This window comes from Lycorma delicatula, chromosome 6, assembly GCF_047948215.1.
Source record: "Lycorma delicatula isolate Av1 chromosome 6, ASM4794821v1, whole genome shotgun sequence".
Classification (NCBI taxonomy): domain Eukaryota; kingdom Metazoa; phylum Arthropoda; class Insecta; order Hemiptera; family Fulgoridae; genus Lycorma; species Lycorma delicatula.
The window spans coordinates 91,417,620-91,438,817 of NC_134460.1; the positions used below are offsets into that span (position 1 = coordinate 91,417,620).

The 21,198-nt window shown below is 30.2% G+C and overlaps 1 protein-coding gene across 3 annotated transcripts in view; it reads right to left on the bottom strand.

Moving 5' to 3' along the window:
- The window catches only part of Zip102B (Zinc/iron regulated transporter-related protein 102B), a 95,165-nt gene that overhangs the window by 9,532 nt on the left and 64,435 nt on the right, over window positions 1–21,198 (bottom strand). For 2 of the 3 annotated variants that reach the window (XM_075368085.1, XM_075368084.1), the window contains exon 6: window positions 13,587–16,266. In XM_075368085.1, coding sequence (XP_075224200.1) covers window positions 16,063–16,266 — 204 coding nt within the window. In that variant the 3' untranslated portion in view covers window positions 13,587–16,062. Of the gene's footprint in view, window positions 1–13,586; window positions 16,267–21,198 lie in introns of those variants that run through there. The other variant, XR_012756653.1, reaches the window with a different exon arrangement.

The following is a 21,198-nucleotide window of genomic DNA, read 5'->3' on the forward strand; positions in this document are numbered from 1 at the left end:
CAAGCATGTTTTGGTACAAGAATGTGTAGTAGGATATAAGTTTCACAGCATCCTTGCATGCAAGGTTAATACTTTTTTTTGTAAGTTTGAGAAGTTTTCAGCTTCCTCCTGTATAAAAGGTTAATTACATGTAAAGATTATGGGTATATTCGAGTTCCAAAAAACTTTTACTCTTGTGTACCGGAGAAGAAAAGGACAGTCTTTGCTATATCAACTATTTAATTATACCAATGCACTTGATGCCGACACCAGGGAACACAAGAAACTGTTGATCATCACAATAATGAAAAACATGGTGTTGATATTTTGGATAAAATGTGTAGGCATTACATAACATGACACTCCTGTAAGGGGCCAATGATATTTTTTCACATAATGAATGAAGCAGGAGTAAATGCTCTAAATATTTTTGGAGGAAATAAAAACTACATTGATGTCAGTCACAAAGAGTTTTTGCAGGATTTGGCTTTTGACTTGTTGAAGCCAGCAATATACCGGTTTATAACCTTGAAATCGATACCAAAGGAGATCAAACGCAGAGGAAAATGTTCGTTTGGAATCAAAGAAGCTCCACCAAACTGCAGGCTTGGGAAGGTGTTTTTTTGTGGACGAGCTTGTAACAAACTGACCAGGAAGACATGCAGCAAGTGCAATAATTGGGTTTGCCCAGACCACCAACAAAGCATGTGTATAAATTGTTTTGAATAAAAATTTTTCCAAATAAGTTAGCAGATATGTTTATGACAACAAAGAGTTTTTTGTCACTTATTTTGTGTTCTAAATGTCTAATATGTATTATTATTTTGGTTCTAAATATATAATCAATTTTGTAGATTACAAGTACAGTTGTTTTCTAAGCACGATATGTTTTGTTTTTTGCTAATAATAATTATAATTTTCAATAAAAATAGTTGAAAGTTATATTAAAATTTGTATTTTATTTTGTTTCACACAACTTCCAATAAAGTTCATTTTAAAAAAAATTCTCATGGCTTACAACAGTACACCACACGACCAACCACGTATTGCTGAACTTTGTGATCACTGGAGTATTAAAGATGTTATCCCCAACTATTCTACATTTAACAGTAAGTTTGATTCAGTTGATAATTAGACAAAATTTTGCTAATTCTTAACAAAAATTAAAAATAAATTTCAACTACAAAAAAAAATTACATATAAATTTTAAAGATTTTTTTAATTTTAAAAATAACAGTTTCTTCGTATTTGATTTTATCACTAATAACACTCATTTAAGAATATCCTTCAATGAAATATAAACTAAAAATGTTCAGACTAGATGTCAAAAAGAGTGTTTGGTAAAAATAAATCAGTAAATCATATGAGAAAATATAATAAAGAATAGCAATTTATGTAAATAAAACCTAACAATCCAATTTCAAAGTATCTTATTTACTCGAGCAATTCACACATAAAATTTTTATTTAAACAAAGTTATTAAAAAAGAAAATTTTAACCAGATTATTTTCAAGATCTCAAGAATGTTGTGCAGTATTTGAAAGCAGGAAAGTGTCGTACCTAGAATAATCAATATGCAAGACAGTTAATGACTCGAGCGAACGCTGTTGTTTAATTAACCTAATCCACTTGTTACGTCATCCAGTTTACTTCTTTTTATCGAGATATTACTGATTAAGTAGTTTTCTTTGCGGTTATTCAGCATCACTATCCACCGATGCCATGTCTACATCTTGATGTCCAGTTAGTTTATAAAAGTGCTGATCGATGACATTTTAATAACGAATTAGAAGAGAGAATACAAATCAACCTGGCTGTTATCATGGGCTGCACCACCGCAGGGCAATAAAATTAAAGATGGCTGAGCCTCCTGAGGAAATGGAATTTGAAGCTTCCTTTAGAAGATCTAAGAAAACGATTAGATCACCCGTCATTACGCCGTCAAATAGTACCGCTGATCTGTCTAAGACTGGTGTGCCTGTTAAGGGGCCCGAGGAGAAGCCTACTAAACGAAGAAGAGTACCTAGTAGTGATTCGAGCGAGGAGGCCGCGTCGGAGATTGACACATTAATTGAGGAGATAAAGGGTCGTCAGAATCTGTATAAAAGTCATCCCACGACTAAGAAGACTATTACTTTGTCAGTGAACAGAATCCTTAACCTTGACGAGGGTGTTAAAGAAGTCAGTGAGGATTTGGAGGTCAAGAAAAATACATCTGACAAATATACGCAAATGGTGAGAACTGAACTGGATACAGTTCCTAGAGTACTCAATATGCAAGACAGTTAATGACTCGAGCAAACACTGTTGTTTAACTAACCTAATCCACTTGTTATGTCATCCAGTTTACTTTTTTTTGTCGAGATATTACTGATTAAGTGGTTTTCTTTGCGGTTCTTCAGCATCACTATCCACCAGTGCCATGTCCTGTTGGTTCATAAAAGTGCTGATGGATGACATTTTAATAACGAATTAGAAGAAAGGATACGAATCAACCTGGATGTTATCATGGGCTGCATCACCGCAGGGCAATAAAATTAAGGATGGCTGAGCCTCCTGAGGAAATGGAATTTGGGGCTTCCTTTAGAAGATCTAAGAAAATGATTAGATCACCTGTCATTATGCCGTCAACTAGTACCGCTGATCTGTCTAAGACTGGTGTGCCTGTTAAGGGGCCCGAGGAGAAGCCTACTAAACGAAGAAGAGTACCTAGTAGTGATTCGAGCGAGGAGGCCGCGTCGGAGATTGACACATTAATTGAGGAGATAAAGGGACGTCAGAATCTGTATAAAAGTCATCCCACGACTAAGAAAACTATTACTTTGTCAGTGAACAGAATCCTTAACCTTGACGAGGATGTTAAAGAAGTCATTGAGGATTTAGAGGTCAAGAAAAATACATCTGACTAACATACGGAAATGGTAAGAACTGATCTGGATACAGTTCCTTGAATACTCAATATGCAAGACGGTTAATGACTCGAGCAAACGCTGTTGTTTAACTAACCTAATCCACTTGTTACGTCATCCAGTTTACTTCTTTTTGTCGAGATATTACTGATTAAGTGGTTTTCTTTGCGGTTCTTCAGCATCACTATCTACCGGTGCCATGTCTACATCTTGATGTCCAGTTAGTTTATAAAAGTGCTGATCGATGACATTTTAATAACGAATTAGAAGAAAGAATACAAATAACCTGGCTGTTATCATGGGCTGTATCACCGCAGGGCAATAAAATTAAAGATGGCTGAGCCTCCTGAGGAAACTGAATTTGAGGCTTCCTTTAGAAGATCTAAGAAAACGATTAGATCACCTGTCATTACGCCGTCAACTAGTACCGCTGATCTGTCTAAGACTGGTGTGCCTGTTAAGGGGCCCGAGGAGAAGCCTACTAAACGAAGAAGAGTACCTAGTAGTGATTCGAGCGAGGAGGCCGCGTCGGAGATTGACACATTAATTGAGGAGATAAAGGGACGTCAGAATCTGTATAAAAGTCATCCCACGACTAAGAAAACTATTACTTTGTCAGTGAACAGAATCCTTAACCTTGACGAGGATGTTAAAGAAGTCATTGAGGATTTAGAGGTCAAGAAAAATACATCTGACAAACATACAGAAATGGTAAGTACTGATCTGGATACAGTTCCTAGAATACTCAATATGCAAGACGGTTAATGACTCGAGCAAACGCTGTTGTTTAACTAACCTAATCCACTTGTTACGTCATCCAGTTTACTTCTTTTTGTCAAGATATTACTGATTAAGTGGTTTTCTTTGCGGTTCTTCAGCATCACTATCTACCGGTGCCATGTCTATATCTTGATGTCCTGTTAGTTCATAAAAGTGCTGATCGATGACATTTTAACGATTAGCAGAATGAATACGAATCAACCTGGCTGTTATCATGGGCTGCACTACCATAGGGCAATAAAATTAAGGATGGCTGAGCCTCCTGAGGAAATGGAATTTGAGGCTTCCTTTAGAAGATCTAAGAAAACGATTAGATCACCCGTCATTACGCCATCAACTAGTACCGCTGATCTGTCTAAGACTGGTGTGTCTGTTAAGGGACCCGAGAAGAAGCCCACTAAACGAAGAAGAGTACCTAGTAGTGATTCGAGCGAGGAGGCTGCGTCGGAGATTGACACATTAACTGAGGAGATAAAGGGACGTCAGAATCTGTATAAAAGTCATCCCACGACTAAGAAGACTATTACTTTGTCAGTGAACAGATACCTTAACCTTGCCAACGATGTTAAAGAAGTCAGTGAGGATTTGGAGGTCAAGGCCTTCTACCCATTGCTACCGATGCTGGGAGGGTGGCCACATTGCCTCCCAGTGCAAACGGCCTGACATGAGTAATAATTGCTATAATTGCGGTGGTCAGGGTCATCAATGAGCGAATTGCTCTGCGCCCTCCAGATGTGTTGCTTGTGGTGTGGTCAGACATTGGATTGTGAGTAGGGACTGCCGGCACTCTTGCAAATGAAAAAAAAAGATCTGAAGAATGAAATTTTCAGTTTCACTGATATGTTGGTACAAGCCTGTTCAAAAGATTTTTGAAATGGTGAATGTAAGGAATGGGTTAATCCTGTGAATGCAATTACAATCACCTCCACTCCCTTTCTTATTGTTTATGGAATTTTCTTTTATTTGATGATTAGTTACTAACTGCTAGGGTAACAGTTGACCTTCCAGGATTCTCTTTTTGTTACTGAGTGGGTGTGAATACCTATTATTTACACTGTCATACTGTAGGTTTCTTGTGTACTAGCATTTACCATATTGTGTTGCCAGTGGCAGTTATAGAGCGAAAAGTGATTTTTATAAAATGTCTACGAGCAGTACTAATTCTAATTATCCTTTGAGTTATAAATAGTAAATTAAAGGGATTGGATATGTAGAGAAACAGAAACAGAACTTGTGAACTTACCTGGAAGTAAGTTCACAATTTCTGAATTTAACTTGCACTACTGGAGGAAATAAAAACAGGCTCTTGCCCAAAATAACGCAGCGAAGAAAGCATTCCAAGGTCTGAAGACTAGGAAATTTGTACGACTTGAAGAATAGTTATTGGATTATAATAGTCCAATAGTCAAAGAATTGTGTAATGATGGTTTCATTACACAATTCATACTGTGTAATGATGATTGTGAAATTGAATGTTTCAAGGTGCAAGAGTTCAAGGGCATCAGTTCTACCAACTTCAAACCAAGCAGAAGCTGGGCATGTCTCTTTATGAAAAGAAAAGGCTTATCAATGAGAAGGCAAACATTATTGTGTCAATGTATGCTTAATGACAAAATTATAAATTTTCATAAGCATGTCATTGATCTATAAAACACAAACAATTTTTCTTGCCTAAAATAGACAATGCTGATCAGATGCCTATTCCTTTGAAATACCAAGCAACACCACCTTTGTGAAAAAGGTGAAATTTTCAAACTAGTTATTACATAATTTTAGTTAACCTCTTCATGCAAGATGGTGTCATTTGACACTGTCTAATACTTCATATTTTTTCTACTAGAAAAACATACTCTGATCAGTTAAACATTGTCGTAGTACATTCAAAGGATTATAGATAGCAGCTCTAACCAATCAAGACACTCCCTAAAACATATTTTCCTGAAACATTTCCTGTAGTTCTTGTTCATGTGAAGTCACTACTGTTGTGAGCTACATATAACCTGCATGTTCCTAATTTTTCTTTGGTGATAAAGACTACATATGTGGTGAGAAAAATAATTTTTTGTATTTGTACACTTCACACATGCCATTTAAGATATTAGCATAGTTAAATTAGAATTAGTTATATATTTACATGCAAACATACAGAGAGTGGTAAATGACACCACCATGCATTAACTGAAATCAATCTGCCTAAAATAATTTGGTTGCTATTATTTCATATACTGTATTTTATCATTTTAGCTTTGGAAATGGATGATAATATCTTTGATGATGAGATCATCAATAAATCTGTAAGAGAATACAGGAGTGAAGGTGATTTTATTCCTTCAGGGTCAGAAGATGAACTACACAGTTCATCAAATGATGATTTGGAAGGTGAAATACATGTAGTACATCTAGATCATTGATTCTCAAACTTTTTCGCCCACTGCCCACACTAAGAATCAAAAATTTTCCAGCATCCCCAAAATTTTTAAACTTACCATCTGTTAAAATAATAATTGCAATTGCTGTTTTTAAGATGTGCTCTTAAAAACAGTAATTGCAATTATTGTTTTCAAACGTGGCATATCCTATTTCTGAGTTGAAACTTACATTTTAAATGAAAGAAATTAAAATGCATATTTAATCATATTTGGAAGTAACTTTATTAAAATTGCTTTTAAAAAAATTACAATTGTATCTATGTAGTTAGATCAAGTAACTATAGTACCTTTAATTTCCATATTTATTTGTATCAATAAGTTGCTTAGATCGGGAGATATGCAGCATTAAAGACAAAAGCGGCCTTTTATTTTTAAAGTGGAATATTTAGGTTCAGAAAAATCATAGCGAGACATACAAAAAGAGATTAAAGTTAAAGTCTTGAGCTTTTAAACAATTTTAATGCAATTTACTGAAAAATATTTTGTTTCCCCCATGCGCTTGGTCAAACACAAAGAAAAACTTTAAAAGTTTTAAAAATTTCTTCTTTGATTTTTTTTTAATTTGATGATTTTTGAAATCTGAAGTATACTGTCAAAAAGTAGAGTATTGAAACTTTAATTTTTTTTTTATTTGTCTCTCTAAGTCCATCTAAGATTGCAAAGTTAAAGTAGTTTGAATACAATCATTTTTCATCATAAAATATAGGTGTCCCTTTAATTTTTTGTAAGAGTGCAGTAGGTAATTAATTTTAGTTTGAAATATCAGGAAAACATAATTTTTGCCTTTTTTTAATCAGCCATCGCCTTCCTAGACTGTCCCCAATTTTCTGTGGGCCTTCTACCGCCCCCTCCTGAAGGCTTCCAGCACCAACAAGGGGGCGTTACTGCCCACTTTGAGAACAAATGATCTAGATGATGATACTGAAATACTGGAAGGCATTTATGAGATTTGCACAGATCTCTCATATGTTCCTGAAGCTGTTGAACTATCTGTAAATTTATTTGATCAGCCGTTCATTTTAAGCACCTCCGCCTGCTGCTGTATATATTGATCAGAGCAATGAAGACAGAAATTTGCAAGATGAATCACAGCTGGCTTCCACGCCTCTCGTAAGTGATTACAAAGAACCTGTTGTTAAAATTACATGGGAACCTGGGAAAGATAACAGTTTTATTTTGGATAAAAGTAATGCTCCCGCATTTTTAAGACAGCATACAGTAAATTTTACTGATTACATCCCATACCAGTTTTTTCTCCAAGGAGCTGATTGAAAAAAATAGTCTTTAAAAGCAACAGATAGATACGCTCTACAAAACAATAAAGAACATTTCAAACTTAACTAGCATGGAGTTGAAAGTTTCTTTGGGAATAAATTTAGTGATGACATACATATGCTACTCTAGATTGAGAATATATTGGTTGACAGTATTAATACTTCACTTTGTTTTTATTGCTGTTGCAATGACTGTAAATAGGTTTGAAGAGTCGATATTTACATTTTACAAATAGCTAAGATCCAAGGAAAGATGATGGAAATAGATTTTAGAAGTTGAAGTCAATAATTAACAGTCTATAATCATTTCACAATGGACAAAATGGTGAACATTTGGTGATCGATGAAATGATAATGCTTTTCAAAGGTTGTCATGGGGCTAAACAAAGAATAAACCAAGAATGGGGTTTTAAAATGTGGCTTCGTGCCAGTAGAAATGGATATGTGCATTGTTTTGAGCTGTATGGAGAAAAGAAACATGTTGTAACTCCCTTAGCCCCAGTTGCTGATATGGTTGAAAGATTATGCCATGACATCAAAAACAACAACCATAAATTGTTCATGGATAATTTCTTTTTAACACTGCCTGTCCTCAGGAAGTTGAAAGAAGATAAGATTTAGACCTTAGAACTGTAATGCTGAACAGGATCAAAAATGCAGCCAAGCAAAAATGGTAAAAAGTCAAAGAAATGGTATCTAAGAGTATTTTTTTCACCTCCCCAATGTTACTCTTGTGAATGCCTGACTCTGCTATAGAGAGTCACTAGATGATAAAATTGACTTGCTGACATTCAAATAATCTGTTACAAACACTCTTATTCTCAAATGGATGAATGAGGAAATAAAGAGCTTCATCAGTCTCCACGCAATGAGAAAGTACTGAAAAAGAAGAAAGTTACTGCCAATGTGATCCCTGAGATATGACAGTGTTAGCCACTAACTGCTTAAAGTGGAAAATACCAGAAAACAATGTTGCTGCTATGAAGATTGTAAGAGGAAAACACTGTTCAAGTGCAAGAAATATGATCTACAAGTTTGCCCAGACTACATGAAGTCATTTCATAGCAAACAGGGATAGTCTCATTACTCTTTCCTAGGAAATAAGAATGATTTTTCAATTTTGGGACTGAAGTTTTATATATAAAGCAAATATTTATTTTACCAAAAACATAAATTTTTCCAACTAATTACATAATACATATTTGTTCTTAATTTTAACTGCAATAAATAAGTAGTTTCATGATAAATTTTTAAAAAATAGAAAGATTTTAAAAAGTTTTAAATTTTTTTATATTTCTTATTGCAGGGAGATATCATATGACAATTGAAAAAAGTCTGAACAAATGTTGTTTATATCCAGGTGGGCCCTAGTAATCAGAAAATCACATAGAAATTTTTATTTTAACTATTTCATAATTCATGCACAAAGAGGTTAAAAAACACTTTCCATAATAGAAAAATTGTTAATCAGCATTCTACCTCTGAAAACAAAATTACACAAATATACAATAAAAAACAACAGTTTTTATAGCAATGTGTTCGTAACAGTACCAATGAATCACACAGGAATGTGATTAAATGGTTGATAAAACCTAAAATATGACCTTATCTCAACACATGAGGTAAGACTGTATCACTAAATGCTTCAGTAAACCTTCATAAAAAAAATAATAAACCTTCTTTCTGTATAAACATACAACTTTATGATAACTTCTTAACTTTTCTTTACATTTTTTAAGTTTTATTAAATTTTTTATTTAATTAATATGTATATATATATACACATACACAATTTTTTTTACAACTACATAAACGCTCTTTCTTTGATTACATTTTTATATAGTATAATACCTAATTATGAAATGTTTTATTGCTTCATAAAATTTAACCTAAAACAGATAACCTGTAACAGGAGAATTTATGATACCAGAACATTTCCACAATAAAAACTATCATTACAGACATATATACAATAACCCTCATTAATCTTGACAGCTGTGTCATGTAGAGAACATCTAGCAATGAAGGCTATCCAAAATTTAGTGATTCATTCATTAAAATTTTAAAAAATCATGGTTTACTTCAGAGATATTATAATCTACTGGTTCCAAACTAGTGCCAGAAATTAGGAGATATCAAATAAAATTCAAATAAATTTAATAAAATATTTAATAAATATTTAAAAATGAAGTGAAAGCCATAATTTTACCAGACAATACATCACCTAATTCGATTAATGAAATGTTAATTGGAAGATTATTTACAAGAATCTGTCACCCAACACAACATCCCCAATCCGGCTGATGGATCAAGGTGTCATGAACATAGCCAATACCTTTAAGAAAAAAATTTTAAATTAAATTCTGGGGGTTCAGGAACTAGCTACTGGCAAAGAAGACAAGAGAGGTCATCAGACTCTCCAACATCTATTATTTTACAGTTGCAGTTAAAGATTACAATTTTGCTCCAGCATTAGACATAAAAGTTTCATGTTGTTCAAATGTTGGAAAAATTTTTTTCTAAATGAAGATACTGAATACACAAACAGATATAAAAAGAAAAAAATTCATAAAGTTTTCTGACAAAGTGGTGACAGCCTCACCAATGAAGAATAATGAATGAGTCAAGGCTGGAAGTGTGGTGACCAAGACTTCTGAGGAAGAAGTGCAGAATGATAGCTGTCTGAAAACTAAAGCTGACGAAGTTAGTAGCCAAATTCCATCAAGCAAAGAAAAATTAAAACAACCTATAAAAAACAGCTCTACTAAGTATTAGTGACGAAACGATTTCAAATGCAAAATAAGAGATTATAGGTTAAAATGTCAGTGATGTTAAGTATGAATGAACTAAGGTCAGGAAAATGTTCTAAGTAAAATCAAATTTCAATTAAATATGACCAAAATGCTGAACTATCTGTGTTTATATTTAACTATAGGAATTAATTCTTTTTATTCATTTATTTATGATTAATATAATTTAAAAAAATAAACATATGTTAAGATATTATAAGCAATTTTAATTTATATTCTACACTATAATGTAGGTTAATATTGTTTCATACAATCTAACTAATAAGACTAAGACTGTAGTTGTTAACCCTCCGAGTAATCTCAATTAATAAGGTTTTACTGTATCTTATTTTTCTTTCTACAACAATCTACAAAGAATATAAATAACAGAAGTCTACAATTAAGAATCTACCTTACACAAAATTCTATTCTGATTTTACAACTTAAAATAACATATGTATTTAGGATTATATTTATAATTTTTAAATAACAAACACAATATGTTGATATTAAACTTTAGAGATTGAGAATAATAACACGATTTTAGTTCTTGCATCTTAATCCAGTTAATGAAAAAGTATCGTTTAGTTGAAAGCACACAAATTTAATGTGAAATTAGATGCTCTAAATTTTGTACTACTGCTAATGAAACAAAAAACATGACTAATTGTGTAAAAGAAATAAGATGGAGCATAAAAAGATTATATTAAAATAAAGAGAATTCATTAATTTATCTACCATGCAGCACTGATTACAAAATTTTAAATATGTTTCGAATGACTATGCTAATGTTTTTTTTAACTATGTGAGATAAAATGGTCAGTGTGCATAAGAAATTGCTGTTTCATACAGAATTGCAATAGTTAATACATGATAAAATTCTCGATAGTTCAACTCGTATTTTATCTTTTATCCACTAAAGTATAATGGATTATAATTGTTCAACTTGTAAAAAGTTCAGTTTTGACTTCTTACTTAACAACTCAGCTAATATTAAAAATAAATGAAAGGAGGTTATAATATAAAGCATTAATCTGTTTTAAGTTTAAAATAAAACACAGGCATTGATCAAAAGATTTTTGCAAAGGATAATTAAACCAAAGAGTACAGGTCTACTTCTACCCTTTTCTTCTAAAAAATTGCAGAAAATGAGCACATGAAGAGTAATCAAAAATTGATGTCATTAAACACTAACTAAATGTTTATCTCAACATTTTTCAAAAACTTATGAATTAATATGGAAGTGAGAAACTTTAATTTACCAAACACTAAAGAACTGATTGAGATATATTATAACTCTGGTTTATCAAAATAAACTATTTTTAAAATATGGTTACTGAAAATTATACGAACACCCAAGTTATTACCATTTATTGAAGAATTTTACAAAAATAAACTATTTGAGACTGACTAATCTCATCAACTAAAAAATGAAATTTATATTTAAAACTCTTTATTACAAAAACTAAACCTTTGTTAAATTTCAAATAAAAGCAGTATAGTAGTTTTAAAACTCTTTTTTACATTAAATATAACTTAACTCTGAAGAAAAGACAGCAATTTTACTTGTTCATTTTACTTTTTCATTCTACATAATAAAATCATCACTACTGCCATATCCATGCAGGTCTTCTTATTTTAACTATATAAATCAAATTATAGAAAACTATCTACTAATCAATATTCCGAATAAGCAAGACAAAAATTAATACCCATCAACTAGTAAAATATCCTATCACAACATTTAAAAAAAAGTATGGTATCATTCAGCGAATTTTAATGTAAAGTATTTATTGAAGGTAAGAGAAAAATCCATAAGGAAAATTTGAATCAAGAATGCTTGTTAAAGATACCACAAAAATACAAGGTAGACAATTTTTATGAAAATTCCTCTTAATAATAAATAATGAATAAGATAGAAAATTAAGATAAAGGGCATCTATCCATTTCTTTACCATTAAAAAAAAAAAAAAATGGTAAAGAAATTATTTTAGTGAACAATTTAGCGAAAGAACTACTGGAAAATTTATGCGAAGAAAAATTATCTTACCCTTTTTCTTTGTGAAAAAAAATATATAACAAACCTATAATTACTACAATTTTAAAAAAAATGCAAATTTTTTAACAAAAATCTCACTAAATTTTAAGTGCACAACATTACAGCACTTAAAAACTGCCATCATAACTATCTGAATTCGAAATAGAAAATTGACAAAATCAAAAAATTGTTCTAAAGTTGTAAGTTTTTTTATTTATGTGCATACATTTATTTTGCCTAATGGAGATACCACATTAAAAAGTATTTGTTTATTTATATAATGGGTGGTGAGAAAAGAATGTAACAATTAAAAAAAATATTGTTTAAATTGATAAGAGTATTGAGCAGGGCCCCCTTACATAAAAAAATTGTTTTTTGAAATACCTTTTTATATAAAATGTATTTTCTGGAAGCACTTTCCTCATTTAGATTGTGCTTACCTGGAAAATCAAACATGACTTAAGTTTTTGATGACATAGATCAATAACAAAATCTAACTCTGTAGAGCAGTCTACAGAACCTAACAATTTATACAGTATGAATATATGTATTTATAAAGAATATAAATATTCCCACATATTTTACAAGAGTTATTTAGACTATCAGAATGTATATTTCTGACATTTAATTTACTTTGAATATACAATTTAACTTAATACTTTTATTTCACAAATTACCCTTAAAATAAGATTTTTAAAAACAAACATTATAACTGTTTATTATACAGCAATCTCCAAAAGATAGTAAAAGTACCACAACATTTATTATATAAATAATTTGGAGGATTCCTTGATTAATTAATGGAGTTTCAGCTATACATTCAAAACCAGAAATAAAAAAAGCATTTAATATATAGGCTTAAATATAGCATGAAGAATACAGAACAAAAGTTTAACAATTTATTATATTTTTAAATTAAAAAAAAAAAAAAATTAAATAAATACTATATATAAAATTGCAATATAAATCAATGTTACTTATAAAAATTATTTACAATGTAACATTTAAGAGGTTGCTCTTGGTGTAGCTTAACTATTTCTGCTGAAATATTTGAATGGAGTTAAACACAACATAATAGTCAACTTACTGTGTTTGACAGTCATATTTTAACCATATAGTTCAGGACTAGATGTACATTCTTATAATTGTATTTAGTTAAAAAAAATCAATTATATGTTTTATATAAAACATTCTCATTATGAGCTGTTATTGGAAAACTACATATTTAATTTTTTAAATAAACGTATAAGAAAAATAAAAATATCTTTCAGATTTATATGATTTTAAAATGATTTACATTCTACAGTGATCAACTGGATATTAGAAATGAATTTAAAGGACTTGTACAAATGTAATTAATCATATACATGAATAAATAGCATAATTGGTAGGTTTTTAAACATTATTTTCTTTTATTTAAACATTGGCTAAAAATAAATAGCATATTTTAATATTTTTTATTTAAAAAAAAAAAAATCATAATTAAAATTCTCAATTTGAAATTGAGGAGCAAAAAGTAACAGTTTAAGTACAATTTCAAAATTACAAACACTAATTAAATTTGTGTATTCATTAAAGCATTTAATCTGTTAAATAACATTTAAAAAAGGAATTTCAAAATACAATTAAATACAAAATGTGTAGAAGCATTCCAACTAATAATCATTATTTTAAAAATCAAAATAATATTTAATGACTGTTCTGTTTTTTTAATTAATACATACTTATAAAAACTTAAGAAAGAATTATATTATACATTAAAAGAAAAGAGAATACAAAGTCATTGCAGCTTTTAAATTATAATATATGTAAGAATAAATAAATATTTTCCACAGAATACATTAAAATTACTGGACATGGTGTTTACTAAAAAAAATTTATTTATTTATGACTTTAAATTTGAAAAATATTCATTAAAGAAAATAAAGCTGTAGTATAACATGGCCAATCAGTCATTTAAATGATACAAGACTTCTAACATCAGAATATACTACACATGTCAACACTAATTTACTGTAAATTTAATGTAATATCTCATTAATAAAAAACATAACTTGGTAAACTATAACTTCATCAATACTTAATAATTTTAAATTATAGTGTGGGCAAATGTAAATTACAATCTGTAATTAGTTCTATGATACAATCCTTTGCAGTGAAAGTGATAATAAAGGGAGTTGACAATACTGTCCAGTCATTCACCAATTCATGTATGCAATTGGGCAGTAGTAAGAATACACTGTTAAATGATAAATGTTTTTTTTATAAACGGAGAAATGGTAAAAATGACAGGAAAATTATGAAGTATGTCTTTTCATAAGCGTTATCAAAGGACTTCTACAATAGGAGGGATCAAAGGCCAGATAGACACTTTATTCTGGTGAATGGGTGAACCAATGGTGCAGTTGCCTTGCAGTTAACTTTAATGAAGATAGTGTTAAAACAAGAAAACTATCTTCAACATTTATAAGCATGCATCTGATGAATTCTACAGTTACTGGTGAATGAATACAAACTAATTTGACTGCAAGTGTCACCATGTTGCAGTATTGTCATACATCATGATGAGAAATGGGCATCTTATTTAATGTCCAAAAGTTAACGAAGCAGTGATATACACAGGGTCTCCAAAAGCCAAAAAAGTAATACTTTTCTTATGGATTGACACATAATTAACAATGAATATTACTTGACACTCCTTGAAGGCCCAGAAAAGACTGACTTCAGAAACAATAGAAGATAGTACAAGATTGTACAAGAGATCATATCATTTTTCCTGGACAATGCTGTTCTATATGTAGTTGCTCATGGCAATGAAACTGAAACCTTACCCCACATCCTCCTTACAGTCCATGTGTGTTCAGAATATCATCTTTTAACCTCTAAAGCAGTATTTGGGTAGAAAATGATTTGTCAGAAATGAGGGCTTGATATAGGCTGTTCAGGAGTGGTCAAGCTCACTATTAAAAAACTTCATCCTAAGCAGCATTTGAAAGATTCTGCATCACTGACGAAGACAATCATTTTTAGAAGTGCATTGCAAAATAAATTATCTATAATTGTGCAAACCTGATATATAATTAAATATTATGAAACTTTTAACACTTTATTTTTATATATAATTGAACACAGGTATTTTAATAAATTTTTGTCTCTTAATTTAAAACATTCTCCAAAAATCAATTTTCTGGTTATCACAAGTTGGGACAGAATTTAATTCTCCTTTAGGCCAATAATAATTATTGTTATTAAAATATATTCATTGAAATAGAAACGATTAAATCACGTCAAAAGACTGAAAGAAGTTACACTTAAAATAAAATAGAAATTAAAAAAAGTTCAACTATATCAGGAACTAATAGTTTTTTCCTTAAGAAATAAATGGTGAAATCTATTAAACCTTTAATTAGAAAACTGAAGTCCAGAACTCATAAGCACATAATAATATAAGTTTATAGTTATCAGTCTTCACCTAATAATTTTTTTTAATATATTTTTATTACAAAATATTAAATGAACCTAAAAAATTAAAAAAAAAATTGCTAGTAGCAAAAATGAGTGGAGTTCCATACCAAGGATACAATTTGAAATAACTCACATTTTCTAGGTACCATTCAAACAACTTATTACATAATTTACAAAATCACAAAAGGTAAATATTTTGAATTAAAATATTCTAAGTCTATTTAAAAAACATTAAACATAATTAATAAAAAAATAAATAATGTCCTTTTCTTTTTTTAAATGAATTACTGGACTGCATTGTCACATTTAAAAATATTCCTACTTACTTAAGATAATGTTATTTATATTTGCTTGATAGTCTTGGTAAAACATTCTGTTTTAGCAGTAACACAGTTGTAGCTAGTGATGGTGTCCCATCGTTAACATTAATGGCAACATTGCACCAAGTACTAATACAAATAACTGATTAACACGGAATGCACCACCAACACGTGCAGTTAATTCAGGAAGTACATGTACAGTAGCAACATAAAGAAATGTTCCAGCACTAAACAGCATGGCAATTCCTGTAGCGTTCACTGAAGATAAGGTTTCTTTCCCTTCCTAAAAACAAATGAATGAAAAAAAATTAATACTAATATTCTACGTCTAAACATAATGAACTTGAATATATTTTTAACAACTAGAGTCATGAATTTGGTCTACCAAACTGTTTGAGTGTGTTGACATGTTGACACAATGATTTCAAAATCAACTTTTTTGGCCCTTTTCTCAAACAACAATCTGGTTTAACTTTCATTTAGCTTCTTTTACATTCTTCATGTTTTTTACTTTATCAACACTAAATCAACTATTCATTATGAATACATTATTCTAATTAGCATATTTAGAGAAGCATAAGAAAACCTTATACAAAAAAAAAAATTAATATAAAATGTATATGTGCATTTTACAGATCAAAAGTAAATAAATCTGAATATTAAACACGTACTATATTTAAACATAAAAATTATTACACCACAGCAAGTTATTTAACACTTGAAAATATTTTAGCAGTTTTTATGTTTACATATTTTGTCTTTTACAGTGATTAAAAGATTAAAAATACTCTAAAACATAAAAAAAAAAAATAATTATACTTATAACTCAAAATAGTTGAAATAAAACAGCTACTATATAACTATTTTTGGGTCGATATGTCAAGTTACAGAGAATTAAAATCTCTATCCAACTGATATTCACAGACAGTTGTCAAATATAATTTTCCACCATTCAATTTTTCTTTTATTCTTTATCATTTCTTCTGCATTAACAGTTCTATTAGCATATAACTGATCCTCCTAGAAGATACCACGATACTGAGGAAGCTGGTGTTATCTGGCAAGGGGCCACCTGTGTTCAGTGGTTGCCCAATGAGCCTAATGGCTGAAGTGTCAATTGAGTAAAACTAGCCTTAAAAAAAACTAAAAGAAAAACATATGGGTTCCTGTTTTTCTGAATTCAGTTAAAAACCTGATCATATACATGCTGTGGATTGTAATTTTTCATATTCTACAAATAACAGGCAATTCAAAAATGACTTCACAACTTTAAAAGCATTTAAAAATTTACTGAGATAACTTACAGATTCAGTTAAGAAGTGATCAACTTAATCTGTACAGATTCAGTTGAAGAATATGTACATTCATTTCACAGAAATATACATCAAGTTTGTCACCTAACATTCACTTTGGTTTGATTTGGCTTCCATTTATAATGCAACGTACATCCCACCTGAAATTGATTTCATTCTAGACTGTAACCAGCAAGTTGGGTGACACCTGTGCAGCTGCAGCATTAATTCAGTCTTAGCTCAACAAGATCAGCAGGTAAAGGTGGTATGTAAACCTGATCTTTAATGAAACCTCAAAAGAAAAATTCTAGCAGATGGCCAAATCTGGGGAGTGATGTGGGCCATATGCAATTGAACTTTCATGACAATCCACCAAGCTAGGAATTGAGTATCAAGAAATCTCAAACTTCTAGGTAGAAGTAGTGGTGCCCCGTCTAACTGAGAAATAAGAAAATTTTGAAGCACGTCCAGATAAACAATACCATTTATAGTTGCCTCCTGGAAGAACAGGCCATATAGTCTTTGGTTGCTTAGGACACAAAAACATTGACATTAGAGGGCTATCACAAATGTACTGCAGAGTTTCTTGAGGGTTTACGCTACCCAGTATTCAGCAGTTATGGGTGTTCACCTTGCCACAGATCACAGATGTGAAATGTTGACTCACACTAAAAATTAGTTTGTCTAAAAACATACTGTTGTCTGCAACTCTAACCATCATTTCCACATAAAACTGCAGCTGAGCAACTTTGTCATCTGTAATGTGTTGAACCATGGTCAGTCAGTATGGCTTCAAGTAAAACCGTTTATGTAATACACACTAAACAGTTGTTTGCAGAATGCCAATCTCACCTCGAGTTGATTTCTTCGGACTATGTGCAAAGCTTTCTCTGAGTTGTTCCATAGCAGCTTCAGGGATACATGGACCTGGTGATTTTGTATTTTTAACAGAACAACCTGTCTCAACTATGGTTTGGTGCCAAGAATAAATTGTATACCTACTAGGAGGCTTCCTACCATACTTTTTATGAAAATTACATTAAACTGCAGTTGCCGACTACAAATTGTGAAACCAAACAAACACACAGCAACCACGTTCCACACCAGTAAATGCATTCATTTTTAACAACACTGATGACAATGCTAGTGGCCAAATTCAGTATTAATGAATTACACGAGACAAAACGTTTTGTGTTTTGCTATGAAACGAGACCTCAATCGAATCTGCAAGTTATCTAAATAAATTTTCTAATATGCTTTTAAATTTATAAAGTTCTTTTTGAATCACCTGATATTCATATTATATTTCCATTCACAAGTTCTGAACTTAAGTTGTGTATTAGTCATCCAAATAATCCTTTATACGGTTTATGAATTTCCACAAAAACTTAGCTGTAATTAATTTAAATAAGTACAATTTTATTTAATAACTTAAATCAAACTTCAACTATGGTGATAAATAAATGCATGTTGATAGTTTAGTTTGATGTAATTTGTTTTCAGTAAGTTCTGCTATAATAATAATAATAATGAACTGTAAATGAAGATAATGAATTACTATATTAAACAATATACAGCCAATTTAAAAAGAGAAAGGAATATATAGAATTTATACTAAATATGCACTTAATGTAAATGAAGGGGGGAAAATATTGTTACCATGTGATATATGAATGTTTAAATTGGTACAATATTCATAATAAAAGTTTGTTCATAACTCCTCACCAGTTATGAAGGACAAAGATACTATTATTTCCAAGGAAAAATTATGCTTGCTCTTACAGTTACTGTTACCTAGTTGGAGTGGAGATTTAAAACTCTAACAAAAGGGTATTTGGCCAGGACATGTTCTTGACAATCAGTAAGTGACAAAATGAAGGTTCAACTCAGTAGAACTGTAAATAATGAGGTTTAGGAAAACAGAAGAGAATAACTCAAGCAGGACAGTTATTCTTTTATACAGGTTAAGATTTAATTATGTTACATAAACACAATGTAAGACTGTTGTATTAAGTAATGAAAAACATTAAATAATGCCTAATGGAAGATGTAAATTAAGCTGTGCATTACGGGTTTATTCCTAACTCCAGTAGTTTTGGTATTTTTTCTGTGTGTAGTAGTAAACCATTTATTCAGGTACTTTTTTGGCATATGTATTGACTAAACATCCAAATATGTTTTTCAACAAATGACAGGTCTGTTTAAAATAAAAAAATATTTTTTTTTTAAATTGAATAAAATGTATTTTAATGTTCATATGTGAAAGAGTCCAATGTGAAAAAGTGTTTATTAATAAAAGAAAGTCAAATAATAAAAATTAATCATGATAATATATATATATATTTCAGGTATAATTAAAACTAATGAGATTTCTTAAACTGAAATAATTATCTTTAAAAAAAAACAAAACGGCAACAGCAAATACATGTTCCATAAGGTATTTCTTACAGTAAGATAGAGAAAGTTAAAAATGAGAGATAACAAGTGATGGACACTTCATGTGAGCTGCTCCTCCTACCACACTTGAACATTACATATAATAATAATTTACTTTTGGACCACCACGCGCACGCACAATAGATATCTTTAAGTTATTATTTTACTAATATCTAACAATTATTGAATTCTTTTAAAAGCTGACATTTTAGTTAGTTATCTCAAAATAATTGTAATTTTAGTGATAATAATTTAATGTTTACTGAATAAAGATAACTGTGTTAATAGTTTAAAATAAATTACAGAAATCATTTTTGTTACATTTATTTGTACAGCAATATGCTCATGCCCAATAACAGTTACTGACAGATGATAATGAATTTTGTAGAATGTAAAAGATGCCTGTCTAGAACTTGAACCTGAGATTTAGTTACTAACAGAGATCGGGATATTGATGAGATTTAGTTTTCATCAGACACATTAAAGTATAAACATGAAACTTTATATAAATTTGGGCTCTACAAACGTGAAGTTATTTTTTTTTAAATCTCCTTATTGCTTATACATCATATTCTATCGTCTTTTCTTCTTTAGATATAAAGAAATAATGCAACTTTTAATAAAATAGTTATTTTTTTTTAAATGGTTATTAAATTAGTTATTTTTAGAAAATTGCCCTATGACAAAAGACAATGTTTTCTACTGAATAAATGAATTGGAGATAACAAATGTACAAAAGGTCTTAAACCCTAGACCTAGAACTGGGAAAAGATGTGATATTCAATGTGATTGGCTCAGAAAGAGAAACATTGAGAAATTGTATCTTCACTATATTTTCTGTTCACAAAATCATTATTAAAACTTCTCTACTATCTTTATAACAAGCCAATATTAAACAGAACATTTTGGATTGTAAAAAAAAATTACATTTATTTCCTCAAATTACTTTATTAGAACACTATAAGGCAAACGTTTTGTAAGGTTATTGATTGCCACTGATAAACCAAATGCTGATAACAACATATCTTTGTTTATGGTTATGAAGCTTTATTTAATGCAAAGGTTAACATGCTTTACCAATAGTTTTAATGTAAAATTTAAACTGCCAAAGTTTATCTGATTGTTCTCTCTATTAACATACTTGACTCGCAATAAGAGTTGATTCACTTAATGTGAAATAGGGTTCAATTGTTTTTAGCTACTTTCAATTGTTCAATTGTTTTAGTTAATTTAATCAGTGTCTAAAAAAAAAGTAATAAAAGTTAACAGATTTAATGATCACTATCCGTTTTAAAAATGATCATATTTTAAAATAATAATGGCACATCTTTTAATAAGTATTCAAAATATATGAATAAAAATATAACAAAAATGTAATTAATTGAAACGTTTTTTACATATTAAAAAGAACAAAACACCTTTAAAAGTAAATTAATAAAAAATGTTTTATGCCATTACCTGCTTTAATAATAATTCTTCAAATATAT